This window comes from Syzygium oleosum, unplaced genomic scaffold (assembly GCF_021117445.2).
Source record: "Syzygium oleosum isolate NSW1041296 unplaced genomic scaffold, Sole_v2.1 Sole_v2.08, whole genome shotgun sequence".
In the NCBI taxonomy this organism is placed as follows: domain Eukaryota; kingdom Viridiplantae; phylum Streptophyta; class Magnoliopsida; order Myrtales; family Myrtaceae; genus Syzygium; species Syzygium oleosum.
Genome location: NW_026607492.1, coordinates 6816093 through 6831070, shown reverse-complemented (window position 1 = coordinate 6831070; position 14978 = coordinate 6816093). Strand labels below are relative to the sequence as shown.

Below are 14978 nucleotides of genomic sequence, written 5' to 3'. Positions count from 1 at the left end.
GGTATTCATGCGCACCCTAAGTACAACCCTTGCCGCCAACGCACCGTGCTTAGTTGGGGCCACACCCTCGGGGTGTGCTTGGGGTGACCCTTGCTGAGATTAGGGCAAGAGGCATCTTTCCCTTGCTCTCTCCGCGGTCTCCCCTTGTATTTAATAGGGCGGCGATTAGCCTTACTTGAGCACGATGTGATATGTTGTACCATGTCGAGCTTAGTGTGAATTGTGCGACGTTTGGCATGTGGCTCGATTGCCTCTCTCCGATTTGGGTTTGTTCTTGTTTCGTCGATGCTACATCAATCGATTGACCTGGTTAGCATTGACCGGACGAATCGGTTCGGCAATTTCATTCTATTATAATTGAAAGAATTAACACGAAAGAAAAAAAAAATTTAGCATTCCAAGAACTCAATAGGAGGAAGAAAAAATTGTTTAGAGACTTGATTGAACAAATATGCACAAATCCAATGATAGTGACATTTTTGGTCCTTTTAACTTGCTAGGCTCCTTTGAAAAGTGTCCCCGGCACTAGCTAACAAGATATACTTCTTGGCTCGATGGCCAATCTCAATAAAACTTAGTCCCATGTGGTTTAGAGGCCCCCTCGATCTTCAGTTCGAATCCCTCAACTCCTTTCGAATCTCAAGAAATCCCGATTCATTTATGGAGCAAGTTTAGCTTGTGCATTCCAGCATGAGATAATTCGGGTTTTATCCCAATTTGCATGTACGATAGCACGGTGACGACGAACTCACCCAAATTGAGCAATGATTCCGGCTCAAATTGAACATTCCGAACTCCTACTGTAACGCCCGGGGGAATCGTCAATGCCCATCGCCCGTTCTCACCCTTTGTAATAACAAAGTTGGTTCAAGAGGGAGGACAAAGTTAGGTTAAGCGAGAAACCGGATTTTATTGGGGTAAGGTCAAACTCTTGGATTCCTCCATCAAACCAAGAATTGAAATTTAATGTAGATGGTGCGTGGAAAGATAACAGAGGTGCCATAGGTATTATTGCACGATCGTATAGAGGCTCAGCTGTCCAAGCGTGGACAAGACGAGGAAGATGGAACTCGCCAGCGGAAGTGGAAGTGGAAGCTGCAGCTCTTCTTCTCGCATGCAAAGCTGCTCAATCCCTCGGCATCCACAAAGTGATTTTTGAAAGTGATTGTAAGGTGTTAATTGATGCTATTCAACAAAAATGGCATTTTGTCCTTGGTGTATTCATCATTTCGTCTAGGACTCTCGCTTACTTCTTAGCAATAACCCAGAATGGAGTTTCAAGTGGATCAACAGATCTAGTAATGTTGCTGCTCATGAGCTTGCAAAATGGGCTTTTTATCATTTAGGAAATGCTTCATCTTTCTTTTTTAACGATCTCCCACCTAGAGTCAAAAACTTAGTGTTAATGGAGTCTTCTTTAATTTATCGTGTTGATGTAGGCTCTAACTCTTCTGTGTAATATTGTACTTTTCTGATGCAATGGAAGGTTCGATTTAGCAAAAAAAAAGTTGGCTTGTGAATTTTCTTGCTATATACATATACTTTACAGGATCGATCGCATGAGAAACCCGTGAAATGGACGGTCGTGATGCGCCTGATCGAATCGAGTCCCAAAATACACGAAAATCTCGATCAGGCGGCCGGAGTGATTCCCACGCGGTGGTGGCGCCCGCAGGAAAGTCCAACTCGGGAGATCGTCTTCAAGCTCCAGTCCACTTTGTCCGTCCGTCGCTTCGCTTCCTTTCCCACTATAAATTCTGCTCCGTAAACTCTCGCCATTGTCGCCTTAACCATCTCTCTGTCTGCGAGTCTGCGAGTCTGCCAGAGCGAGCGCATACGCCGTTCTCGCGAAGCTCGGAGATCGCCGGAACCGGCGAATCCGTCGCCGTCGCCGGCGCCGTCGGCGTCAGCTCCGAGCAGCTGCCGCCGTCTCCTTCCTTCCCCCGCAGGTGCGTGTGACTGCGCATCCTCTCTTTTCGGCTCGACGTAAGGTGAGCTGGTCGAGTCGGGGACGAGCTCTAGCGTTTCGTCGTTCGCCTCGTCGCGCTCCTGATCTTTGCCTCGCGTCGCGCGTTTTGTCGCGCTGGAAAAAAATTTTGTGAGCAAGCGCGACTTTGAGTGTTCTCGTTAGCATTCTCTCGGTCGACGTCGGGCAGCCGCGAGCGTGGAGCGATCGTGGTGTCGTGAGGTCGCTCCGTTGCGTGGAGTTAGATCTGGTCAGCAGCGCCTTGGTTAGCGGTTGACTTTGGATTCTGTGTTGGCCGATCGCGGCGTTGGTTCGTCGCCGGCCTTGAGCTTTTTTGTTCGAGCGCTGCTGCATTCCTCTGTTGTTTTTTTTATTTTTTCCCCTAGAATGATTGGTTTTGGACGGTTTTAGTCTCTCGCGAAGCTTTCGCGTTCGTGTATGTCCTGGAGTTCTAATATCGCTCGGTTTCGGATTCTCCTGCATGATCTGGTCAACCATGAGGTTTCTCTTTGGGCCTGCTGGTCAACCATGAGTTTGCAAGTGGTGTATTTACATGCTCTGGGGGGGGGTGTTTTGTCTAAAGCAAAAGTCAAGATGGAACAACGCGAAAGCAAAAGATTAGGACTGTTCTTGATTTAATTATGACGGTGCCGTGATGGAAGGTTGTCCTCTTAATTGTTCTTTCTTATGATTCCAATGAGTATCTCATGTGGATCCCACGAGATCACTCCTTTCCTTTCGGGTTTTCGTTTTTCTGTTGCTGAATTTTGATTGAGGTTGCATTAGAGTTGTTAGATTGCGAGCTTCTCCTGGTGGTGATTCATCCTTATTACTGTATGTAACTCGGATAAATTCATTGTGCAGCGACTGCTTACAGCTCTGACCTGCGCAATTGAAGGCTTTTCCGTTTGGTATATCAGCAGAGATGATGTTCCTGCGGAGGAAGAACCCTCAAAACCATCCGGAAAATGATTCTCTGCAGAAAGATGAAAAGGTAAAAGATTATAGCATTGTTAGTCATGGGACTAGGAATGAGGTAATACAAGTAACAATCTCATTGTATTTCCGTCCTAGAAGATACTTGCTTGCTAGCAGAATCAGTTTATGACCTGTTAAACACAAAATTAGTGACTCGGCGATAGACTCGTGGGAATATATTCCCAAACTTTACCGTACAGACACTGACGGTTATTATGTTCTCAGGTTAGTGAGCTCAGGGCTGAACTTGGACCTCTATCTGGACGTAGTCTTAAATATTGCACCGATGGATGCCTGAGGAGGTATTTAGTAGCTCGAAACTGGAACGTTGAAAAGTCAAAGAAAATGCTGGAAGAGTCGCTTAAGTGGCGGTCCACTTACAAACCTGAAGAAATCCGTTGGGTAAGTTTGATGAAATACAATCACGTGGTCCTCTAATTATTATTGACGTACCATGTCCTCCATATCTTATATCTCCTAGTTGGTGGAAAATGTTGGATGAATGGTGTAGTTTCGAACACAATCAGTTGCAGGTTGTGTAAAATCCTCTGGGAATTCTATTTTCTGCCTATGTCAACTTAGTTTCTATAAGAATCTGTGTGCTGTTCTATTTACACATATCAAATTTAAAAACTATCGGGGAGTCGATTTTCTCTCCGAAAAGTAGAGATGTAGATGTATGCGTTCTTGCTTCTTATGTAGCTACTGACTAGAAAAAAGCTTCGACATTCATAAAATCTTCTATGGGACTTGTAATGGTCTGGTAAGTTTTCTAGCAAATAGCCAGGCTAAGTAGTCACGATGCCCTGTCCAATGGAAAAAGTAGTCACGATGCATCTTTATTTTAGTGTTGCCCTGTCCAAAAGTAAAAAGTAGTCATGATACATCTGTATGTTAGTGTTTCCCATGGGCATAAGAATGTCATGCGCTTTTCTAAGATTTTGATATACCTGCCGAGCACTCTCTTTGTTTTACTTCACGTTTTGCCTGAATATAATTCGTTTCACTAATGAGATACCTTTGTCATATAGCCCGAAGTTGCGCATGAGGGTGAGACTGGAAAAGTTTCTAGGGCGGACTTCCATGATCGATTCGGAAGGACTGTGCTCATCATGAGGCCTGGAAAGCAGGTTTGCCCATTGATTTTTTCCTTGGAAGTTTTTCCTTTTTTCAACTCACTAATGCTTTTGCTAAATATTGATTTTTGCAAAATTTACATGCTTATGTATGTATTTGTCCGACCTTTTCTCTCTACTGTGTAGAACACAAAATCAGCAGAAGGAAATATCCGCCATCTAGTCTATCTGATAGAAAATAGCATCCTCAACCTTGCTGAGGGTCAGGAATCAATGTCATGGTTGATTGACTTCACTGGATGGACATTGAGGACACAAGTTCCTGTCAGAACTGCTCTCGATATTATCAATGTCTTACAGAGCCACTACCCTGAGAGGCTTGCCGTAGCGTTTCTGTATAATCCACCTAGAATTTTCGAGGCATTCTGGAAGGTTTGATTTCTTCCTGAGGTCTATATTAATATATTTTTTGATCGAGATGTGAACTAGTTCTTGCATTTGCTCTACCATCCATTAGATTCCTAAGAGCATTTTCTGCTAGGAAGCATGCATTGCCACCCAATGAGTGTGATTGTTTTGACACTCATCAAAAGCACAATCCAGTAAGAAAAAAACATAGAAAAACCCAGGAAGATGTCTTTATCTTTTTATCTCGCTTCATCAGTTGTGCCTACATTTGAGAATTTGGAGGTGTGACGAGGGTTGCGGCATTGCATTAATGAAACGTATTGCTTGTAATTTTTTGTATTGCAGCAAGAGCATTATCTCTAACAAAGAGATAGGATGACTTTTTAAAGTGTATCTGAATTTGCGATGCTTGTCATTTATAGGCAATCAAGTACTTCTTGGATCCAAAAACCTTCGAAAAGGTGAAGTTTGTTTACCCGAAAAACAAGGACAGTGTGGAACTGATGAGCACCTTCTTCGACGTGGACAACCTTCCGAGCGAATTCGGGGGCAAGGCCACACTGAAGTACGACCACGAAGAGTTCTCGAGAATGATGGCCGAGGACGATGTTAAAACAGCCAAGTTCTGGGCCCTTGACGATAAACCTCACAATCCTTCTAACGGGCACGTGGGCGTGGAGGCTTCACCCATACTCATCGCATCACCGGCCAGTTGATTTAGCTTCTGCAGCGCCACCCATCATATGTAAGAAACTAAGTGAAAACCACGAGATCTACCTACTTAATGTGAAAATGATGAGATCCTTTTCTTTAGCCGCATAAGCCATTATCGATTCTGTAAAACTACTCGTACTCTCTCAACAATGGAGGACATTCTTTTATCGCCCCATCACTTGAATAGTAAAGCTCCGACGTTGAAGATGACCAACTTCTACTGCGGTTGTTTCACCTTCAAACTTGTCTGTTATGGCACAAAGTGGTCCTCAGTCAATAGGTCGTCGCTCTTACATTGTCCCAATGCCCAGCGATTTCGTGTCACCGTTCCTTGAGAGTAAGAACGAAAACATGGAACTTTTTGTGTTTGGGACACCAGTAAAATCTGATTCCTCCAAGTGCAAATCGAAGTTCGTCGGTTAATGACGATGCGCTTTATTCCTTTCCTGCAACATTCGAGATCACATGAAATTTGCATCGGACAGCATCAGTCTTCACTTCACCAGGTGACAATCTTTTGATAAGTTTGATGTTCCTGAATATTGACGAAACATAATTAGGCGAGCTGTATTTAATTTCGATGTGCATATATATATATATTTATTCCTTCATTTCCTCTCATTTCTCTGGGCCGTTGCAGAACTAAAATAACAAGTGCCTTCAGAGGACTCGAAAGCAACACTTTATTGTTTTAGTTATAACATAACACGTTACGAATCAGCTTATTGAAAGATGTAAAATTTACTTTAGAGTTATTTACCGTTCGTTGAGGAGAATTTTTTTTTTATAACGAATTCCAATTGGTAAATGGATTTGACAGATGGGAAGGCCCAAAGATAGTAGGTACGACAATTGAATGGCCTCCAGATTTGGTGAGGTGTAATTGTGAAGGTAGGTAATGATCAATGAGCTTTTTTCACAATTCAGCCTTTTCTAGTGTCATTTAATGCCGTGACAACCTCCAGCCGACCTCAATTGCTCTCCGAAGGCCCACAGATTCGGCGATGCAATTGCGTCCAGGGAATGGCAAGATCGCAGCGACCCACCACATGAGACAGATCTATACTTTTCCCATCATGTCAATGTTCTGGCCCAGATTCTTGGCAATTAAGAAGGAAGCAAAGGAAAAAAAATCAGGCTAGATCACTGGATTAGCTCCAAACATGCTTTACTTTTTAGGAATTTTCCTTTCTTTCTGGAAATATACTTTTCATCTCAAACTGGACGCGGTAACCATATTAGAATGACAAAATAAAGAAAAATCTACCGATGCAATGTTTTTAACTCTGTACGGGAACCGCCGGGGTTTGTCTCAATGGCTACCCTTCTTACTTGAGAAGGGGAAGGTGGAGAGTTCGATTTCTTACCTTCTCAGGGGATTAGGGGTAGGACGTTTACTTTCGATGTTGGTTTCAACTTTCATACTTTGCAAAGAGGTAAGGCAAAAGTTTGAGAGTGAGTTGAGAGTTAGAGTAGGACAGATAAAAAAAAAAAACCTATACACGGGAGATTGTGAAAAAGAAAAGAAGATAAGATTCCTATTTGATCAAAAAAGCCCTATTTGCAAGCGCATGCATAGCTTCCATTGTTAGTTGTACGGGCCAGTCATACCTTCTCCAAGGGAAAAGACCCTTTTGTTGGATGTCGTCAATTAAGATATTGCAATCACTTACGGAAATTAATTTTCTAATGCCGAGGGACTGAGCATGATTTCTGGCGGGAAGAAGAGCTGTTGCTTCCACTCCTATCGGTGAGTTCCAACATCCTCTTCTTGTCCAAGCTTGGGCTACTGAGCCGCTAGCTGATCGTGCAATATAAATCTATGGCTCCTTTGTTTCCTTTCCACGCGCCATCCACATTAAAATTCAGCCCTTGATTTGACGGTGGGAGCCGGGAGTCTGTCCTTTCCCTAGGAGAATCGGCTCCCGAATATATCTCGACTCTGTTCTCTTCCCTAAACTTGTCCAAAAAATCCATGAATTCCTGTAAAACCAACTTAATAGCTTGGGAAGAATTTGGAATAGCTTGATCATGTAATTATAGCATTCCTAAAACACCACATTCTGGGACATGGCTTTACTTCCAGTTGAATATAATAGTAACACACAACTTTTCCATCAAATGGTAATAGGCCACAGCTTCATTTTGTATCAGACCCAGAAGTCCTTGTGATCCAAATTTTTTTTAGACTCCTCAATTTAACTCCCGATTCAGAATTTTGATTTTGAGCTAATGTTAATATCGACATAGGCGTAAATAGCGGAGTTACAACATAACCTCAAAATCTTAGATTATCACGAATGAACGTCAAAGGAATGTTGATTTGGCCGCTAGGTACGGTCCGCCTCGACTAGTCGCCAATACCCGAAAAAGGAAAAAAAAAATAGAGGCTAAACACTTGCCTTGTACTAACCAATATCATGGAAAAAAACAGGACCTAAACCAAGGAATTGCTATTGATGGACTCCAACAGATAGCCACTATCCTTTGGTTAATTCCCGTTCAGTACAAAACGAAATGGGCTAGAGATTGCGTCAGTTTGGGCTCATTTTCGTTCGGACAGCATGCCGCCGCTCTCGTTCTGAAGATTAGAGCAGTTTCATTTCTTTGTAAATAGTTCATAGACCAATTCGAGAATGAAAATTTCTTTGCAAATACAAATGCTTCTTAGCTAGATCAGCCTACGGTTTTTCCGATAACTCGAGAGCCGCCTTTTAAGACCAACAAAGCCAGTGATATCAATACGATGGCCTGCCGATGGCACTACACTTACAAGAAGTAAGCTTCATTTCTAACGTGTAAATCCTGGTTTTTCCAATCCGAAATTGAAAGAAGAATGCCATTGTATCTGCCTAAAAGATATTTAAAACAAGGATTAGATCATGCGGCAAATTAACTGTTTTATGAAATTGCAGGTTGCGTCGCCGGAAACTCGGTGTCCATCATTTTAAAAGTTTAGGAATGGCCAAATAACAAAACCATATAACTAAGCTACCAGGCCTTTTTGGTGGTGTGGCGATTAGCACTTAAGGCGACTACTTCAGTATACTGTCTAAAATAGGGGGAAAAAAGAAGCTACGAGAAGGAGGAAGAAAGGTGTTTATGGAGGGAACACAATATGTAGAGACTTAGAAGTACATACTACACTCTGTATTCCTAATAGAGGATGCTCTTCCTCAGGTTTCATACACTAGGATTAGCAGAACAAGCAGATTGTACAACAAAAGAGTTCGATTCACTGTTATTTCAAGTGCTCACCACTGATTTCTCTATATACACTAGGGCTCTAGGGCGAGCATGGGATGCTCGGTTAAAGTTCGCTGGAGTAGAGGCATTCGTCCACGAGTTGGCGAAGGTTAGGGTTCTCCAGGGCAGCAGCAACTCTTTCCTTGTCGTTCAACTGCTTATTCACTACAACACGGAGAAAGAAAAATTCGCAGATTTTTTGTGTTAGTTTTGATTTGGTAAGAATAACAATGGGCGGTGGAGATTCTCCCATTTGCTTGAGAGTAGCACATCGCAGATAAATCACGCAATTAGTTTCTTTCCGCATCCACCCAGACAGATATAAATCTAACACCAGCTAGATAAGAGACAATGCAGATATTTGTGCAAATGCACAATTTAGAAGGCGATTGAGATTGTTTTCTCCAAAGGATTTAACCACTGCATTTGGAATTGAACGAATTATGGACATCATAGAATTATACACCTATTTTTGGAGCGGTCATAAAGTTGTAAAAGCAGGATTCATGTTTGAATTGTGCGTGTGGAAGATTACCCAAATTTTGGTTAAGTGAATAACGTATATCGAACTCAAACACCTGCTCACAATCAGTTAACAGGAGCTCATTTACAGTCACAAACTTGCTCCATGTTCCTTTTCTCTTTACTCCTACATCCAATTAGAGTAATCTTTACGCTAGGAACTCTATTTCAGCCTTTACTAGTTCTAAGTACCTCAAATTCTATTTACAAACATCATGAAAAGTCTGTGAACTCCACATGAACGGTTGATGATAATATGAGCAGCATGAATCATTACTTATGTCAAAATGCAATCGGGATCCATTGAGTATCACCTGATTCTTCATCTGCATGAGACCCTGGGGCGACTTTGATGTCAACCTGTAAGGTATGTTTCAGCAAAAACGTCAATCAAGACAGAGAAATATGGCATCAAATATGCACCATCATTATTCTATCGAAGACTTGAATCAAACAAGGAAATCCAATGGAAAGAGCCGAAAGCACATTATCCTATGCTCACCTAGCACGCACAATACTAATTAAGCAGATATATCCAGCTGATCTACAGTCAAAATGATGTATCTTTACTGTGATAATCATAAAAAAAACGGAAAGAAAAAAATCACCGTCATTCACAGCATATAAAGACTGATGCTGGGCATCTGGAAGGTGCACAAAACGCTAAAACACTTAAATCACCAGATTTACAATTTTTAACATCTGATATCATAATCTTCTCCTAGCAAAGTCTTGCAGACAATACTTGGATATGTGCAGCTTAAGAAAAGAAGGTAAAACATCTCCCAAAGAATTTTTTTTTTTTCAAATAAAAAGAAGCATACCCATTGGCCATTGCTGTGAAGTTACCGATATATCTTTTAGCTGTAGACTGTGGGGAAACAATAAACAATCTTCCTGTTCCTATCTATAGATATCACGTTTAGCTTTTCAATCACTAATAAACTAGCTAATTCAGTATGGTCCTTTGGTATCGTTGATGAAGGACCTGTCTCCTCAGTCAACAATCTGAGACAACTACCTCAAGAATTGGTGATGGATCTTAAAGTAGAAGCGAAGCTCGCATAGATTCAAACTCATCATTAAGTGCCATCAGAAATTGCATAACACGTATACGATGGCGATATTCAGCAAACTTGCAAGCATCGGAAGCCGCTTGCCATTGTGGCTCTAGTTGATCCCAGATATCATGCATGGTGGATATAAAATCATTAATAGACCGAACTGTCTTCTGATGCATGCAATGCGGATTTCCTAACAGCTGATACTATTACTAACACAAGTAAATGGATATGAACTGCGAAGGATTGCATAGCTACGTTGACAATGCTTCAGAATGTAACTTTCAGCGCATCAATTATCAACCCACTTCGTCATACCAGACAGGGCGGACAACTACAACAGTACACAACTCAGTTCAGCTAAACTCACTCAGCCTCGGAATTGAATCATAACATGTACCAGTACATGACATAAAATGTTAGAGAATGTGCTAAAAGCCGCATATAGCATGTTCGAGCGCGAAATAGACAACTTTCACTGCCGATTCCCACAAAAGCAGATAACTGACCTTGAAATGTGGAGGGAAACAATCTTTGAGCTTCTCTCTCAAGCACAGTCCAATGACAGTCACCATACTGCAATGCTGGATTGTCGGAGTAAACATGATCCTGAAAGAAAAGAAAAGACTTCAAACACAAAATCGCAACATAAGCACGATCACAACAGGGAATCGCAACAGTAGGACCAAAAACAAAAAAACGATGACAATTCTTAACAGGATACGCCCAAGTTTCTCATCGACGGTGATGGATTCCTCCGACAGAACACTGAGCTGCTCCAGAGAATAGGGATGCTCGGGATCTCGGATGTCCCTCACATGATTTGCCGATTCAGAGTCAAAGATCACAACTTTATCACTTTCTTTCAACACCCACTTGAATTTAGCTAACGAAGCAATCAACAAAACAGAATGCTAACGGGTGTAGCATCACGAATTCCCAAAGTAACGCAAAAAAGAGATTTTGCTTAAATCAGAGGTCAAAGAAGGGCTACGCAGGATCGGATAAATTTTATCTCATGCGGGTGGAACAGCAAGCGATAAGTGACGAGAAAAGAAGGATATCATAAATCTCGAGGGGATCGACGGCGTCGTCGGCGTGGGGGTCTTCCGTCCGAGCGACCCTCTCCTTCTTGGCGTGAACCACCGGGTTCGCATTGATCAGCCCCAAAGTCATCTCTCTCACTCTCTGTCTCTGTCTCTCTCACCCACCCACCAATGGAGAAGATGAAGGATGAAATTGAAAACGAAATGGGTCTCTCTCTTCTCGTCCCGATACCCTTTATCTCTCTCTCTCACCCACCCACGAATGGAGAAGAAGAGAGGGTGGTGGAAATTGACGATGATGAAATGGGTCTCTCTCTCTCTTTCTCGTTCCGACACACAAAGGTACGGAACACAGTGGAACCTACTGTCGTGTCGTCCAGAGTTCACGGGCGTGTCGTACGAGGGTCAACCGTGGAACGCCAGGTTTGGGCAGGTTCAGTTCATCTGAGCGAGAAGAGCAGAATGGACAGTATGATAGCTTTTAGCTTCGCTTCTTTATTTCCTACGTGTTTATGTCCACCCTTATTCCTTTCTATGAAAATTTGGATCATCCGGAAACAGATCCATAAGTAAAAGTAAATTTTACTCTTGATCATAAATTTTTGAATTCTTATAAGTTATGATATCTTTTCTTTTATAAAAAATATGAAAAAAATAAAGAAAGTTATGATCGGTTGGGCCGAAAATTCATACCTTAATGGACCATGAAAATTATGAAATAATGACACGAATGATTCCTGAATTTTAGCCCAATATGGCCTATGAACTTTAACCCAATATATAATGTGGTCCTTGAATTTTTAATTTATTCAATGTGGTCCTTAAACTTTTGGTACATGTTTAACTTAGTCATTATATAAAAAAAAAAACTTAATTCTTGAACTATATGAAAATGGCCAATGTTGTCCTTAAACTTAAATTAATGGAGTGACAACATTGAACAATTTCATATAGTTCGGAGACTAAATTGAACATATACCAAAAGTCCAAGGATCACATTGAACAAATTAAAAGTTTAGGGACTCCATTACACATTTGGGTGACAATTCAAGGGCCATATTGCACATTAGGCCAAAGTTTATTGACTATTTGCATCATTTTCCCTAAAATTATCCTCTCTAATCACATCCAACCTCTTGCTTTTTTCAACATTTAGGATCCATTTGTTTTGACAAAATAAATGATATGGAAAATATTTTTCTAAAATAATTGCTTATATAATTTGAAATAATTGGTCGATGAATTTATTTTCATTATCTACGATAATTTATATTTAAACATCTTTATGAAAGCTGAAAATATTTTTTTTCATTTATTTTTTAAGTGATGTAAAAGATCATTTTTAGAAAAATATTTTCCCAATTATTTATTTTTCTGCAAAACAAACGTAGTCGGGTACGTTCGTTTTGCGGAAAATGAGTGGTTTGAAAAATATTTTTCGAAAAATGATCGCTCATATCGTGTAGAAAAATAAATGAATGGAAATTTGTTTTATTGCCCACGTATTTTGACTTTTTACTTGCCACTAAAGAGAAGAGAAAAGTACCAAAAAATTCCTAAACCTATAGTCATAAATCTTTCAATTTAACCAATTTAGTCTTAAACATTTTCACATTTGTACTAATTTAGTTCATCAAGTCAATTTAGGCCGGAAATTGCTGAGACATTGGACACCCTATGTAACATCCTGAATTTCGACCTATTTCCGGAATCAATGAAATAGATGTTATTTCTTATTTCATTTTAGTAAGTCTCGCCCGGAACTGATCATTCTCGGGATACTAACCTTTAGGGAATGGCTACCTAGGGAAATGTACGTGGACCTAAGAACTCGATCATGAGTCGACCTTCGGTGACGATCGAGGTCGCCATGACTCGAATAACCCTAGGTCGATACGCGTAATCCCTAAATAGCCGCCCGTTAGTGAGAGACCCTAAAATTGAGATTGGGCGATTTTGATCGCGAAATTGGATCCGGACTTGGATGTCGATTTTCGGGATCGTGCGCGACTATTTTTACGAGGATGACGTCATTTTAGTGTGGCCAATGATATTTGGGGTTGGTATGGTCGAAAAATGGAAATTCGGCCCGGGACCGGAAAATTACGACTTTGCCCCTAGGCCTATTTTTGGGTATTCCGAATTTTAGGAGGAATTATTGAAAAATTATTTTGGGAAATTAAGAGGATAAGATCAGCCCAATAATGCAAGGATGAAAAGACTAGAATGCCCTTGGATATTTTGGCTTGGATTAATGTAGACAAAGTGAGAGAGGGGCAAAATGGGCATTTTGGAAAAGTTGGTCAAAATTTGACTATTTAAGTCAAATCTCTCTCTCTCCTCACTCATTTCCCCTCCCCCACGGCAGCCCCCTCCCCACCAAATTCTTCCTCTCTCTCCCTCCCGAACTCTCCCCCACCGTGAAGCTCCCATCGCCGGACTGCCGCCGTCGCCGCTTGCCTTCGCCATCGCCAAGCCGCGCCGCCGTCCACCGCCGTCCCCGCCGTTTGCAGCCGCGCTACGTTCTAGCCACTTTAGTCTAGAACCAAGTAAGTCGCGATCTAATCCCTATTTAGGACGTCGGGTATTTTCGGACTCGTTCGGGTATGGTTTAGAGGATTTAGAGGTTGATTAAGGTGTCGATAATGGTTTTTGGTGGTTGATTGTGGTTATTGGTGGCTGATCGTGGTTGTTGATGGCTGATCATGACTGTTAGCGGTTGTTGCGGGTTGGATTAGACGTCGGGAAATGAGTTTAGGTGGTTGGAATTCGGTAGAAATCGGTTCGGGTTTGAATCCGTGAGGTTCGGGGTGAATCGCGGATTCGCGGTTACTGTACCCGCCCGGTTTGCTATTTTTGTAGAGAATTTTGTGGGCCGAATTTGAGAAATTTTTCTTCATGAAAATTGTTCCCGACTTCTTGAGATATAACATAATTTAATTTGGGAATTTTTGAAAATCATTTGAGGCCATTCGGAAGTCCATCTTTGGACCGAAATGGGTCTGCCCGATTTACTGTTCACCCAACCTTCGGGTATGTTCGAATTTTTATAAATTTTTTCAGGCCTATTTTCAAAATACTTCCTTCACAAAAATTGTTGGGGACATTTGTGGCTATAACATATAAAAATTTCAAAGCTTTTCAAGGTGATTTGGATGTTGAAAGAAATGTATTTTGAGGACAAAACAGTCTGTTAGAGCGAACAGATTTTGGTCTGACTTCGAGGGATAAAAAGGCATGGTTGCAGATTGAACCGGATTTCGTGTTCTTCATAAGAAATGTTGATCAAGATGTTTTTTTATGACATATCCAAAATTTATAATTTTTGGAGTTGGTTTACTATTTATTTCAAATGGATTTCTGTCACTGCGCAACTGCCCAGTTTGGACCCGATTTTACATATTCTCCATTTTTCTCTCTCTCGAGAATTATTCGGTGTTATCGTGGCATTTTGACGGGTAGTTTGATGCTTGAATGAGCTCGTATGTGTGATCGTGTGGCTGTGAGGTGTGGTGGCGTGATTGCGCATTGAGTTCGCGTGCCAAGCTTGGGTGTTTGTGTGGTGTTCGCGTGATGATGGTGGGTAATTGTGAAAAGTATGTGCGAGATGTGAATTTGTGTGTGACCGTGTGTATGTGTGGCCGTGTGATACGTGTGGAGAGTGTGGAACGAAGGTACGGAAATGTAGGATTGATAGGAAAAGTAATACCCTCAGGCGTGTTCGTTTACGCGAGGTAAGGTCCGTCCTGAGGCGTGTTCGTTTACGCGGGACGATGCCGTCCCTGACGAGGTGACGATGCCTGGCCCGACGGGGTGACGATGCCTGACATGGTCAGAAGACCGTTGGCCTGATGCGTTTTACGCGGGCGCGGTAATGGTGGAAAGGTTGAGAACGAGCGGGATTTGGCTTGACATGTGAGGATTGTGAAAGTGATGCATGGTGTGAGTTAGTGTGCGAGTG

At 41.7% G+C, this 14978-nt stretch overlaps 2 protein-coding genes across 2 annotated transcripts; one reads left to right on the top strand and one right to left on the bottom strand.

The window, feature by feature from the left end:
- The first annotated feature begins 1790 nt into the window (after positions 1–1790).
- Positions 1791–5356, top strand: LOC115688144 (CRAL-TRIO domain-containing protein C23B6.04c-like). Its single transcript, XM_056314117.1, has 6 exons — positions 1791–1991; positions 2831–2960; positions 3170–3346; positions 3976–4074; positions 4207–4452; positions 4851–5356. The coding sequence occupies exons 2-6, from the start codon at positions 2892–2894 to the stop codon at positions 5142–5144; spliced, it is 885 nt and encodes a 294-aa protein (XP_056170092.1). The 5' UTR covers positions 1791–1991; positions 2831–2891; the 3' UTR covers positions 5145–5356.
- A 2885-nt stretch (positions 5357–8241) lies between these two features.
- Positions 8242–11485, bottom strand: LOC115688205 (protein AE7-like 1). The gene is made up of 5 exons (XM_030613974.2): positions 11036–11485; positions 10689–10794; positions 10481–10580; positions 9225–9270; positions 8242–8553 (listed from the first exon to the last, which is right to left on the bottom strand). Exons 1-5 carry the CDS (start codon positions 11145–11147, stop codon positions 8453–8455), a joined length of 465 nt encoding a protein of 154 aa, XP_030469834.1. The 5' UTR covers positions 11148–11485; the 3' UTR covers positions 8242–8452.
- Positions 11486–14978: the final 3493 nt, after the last annotated feature.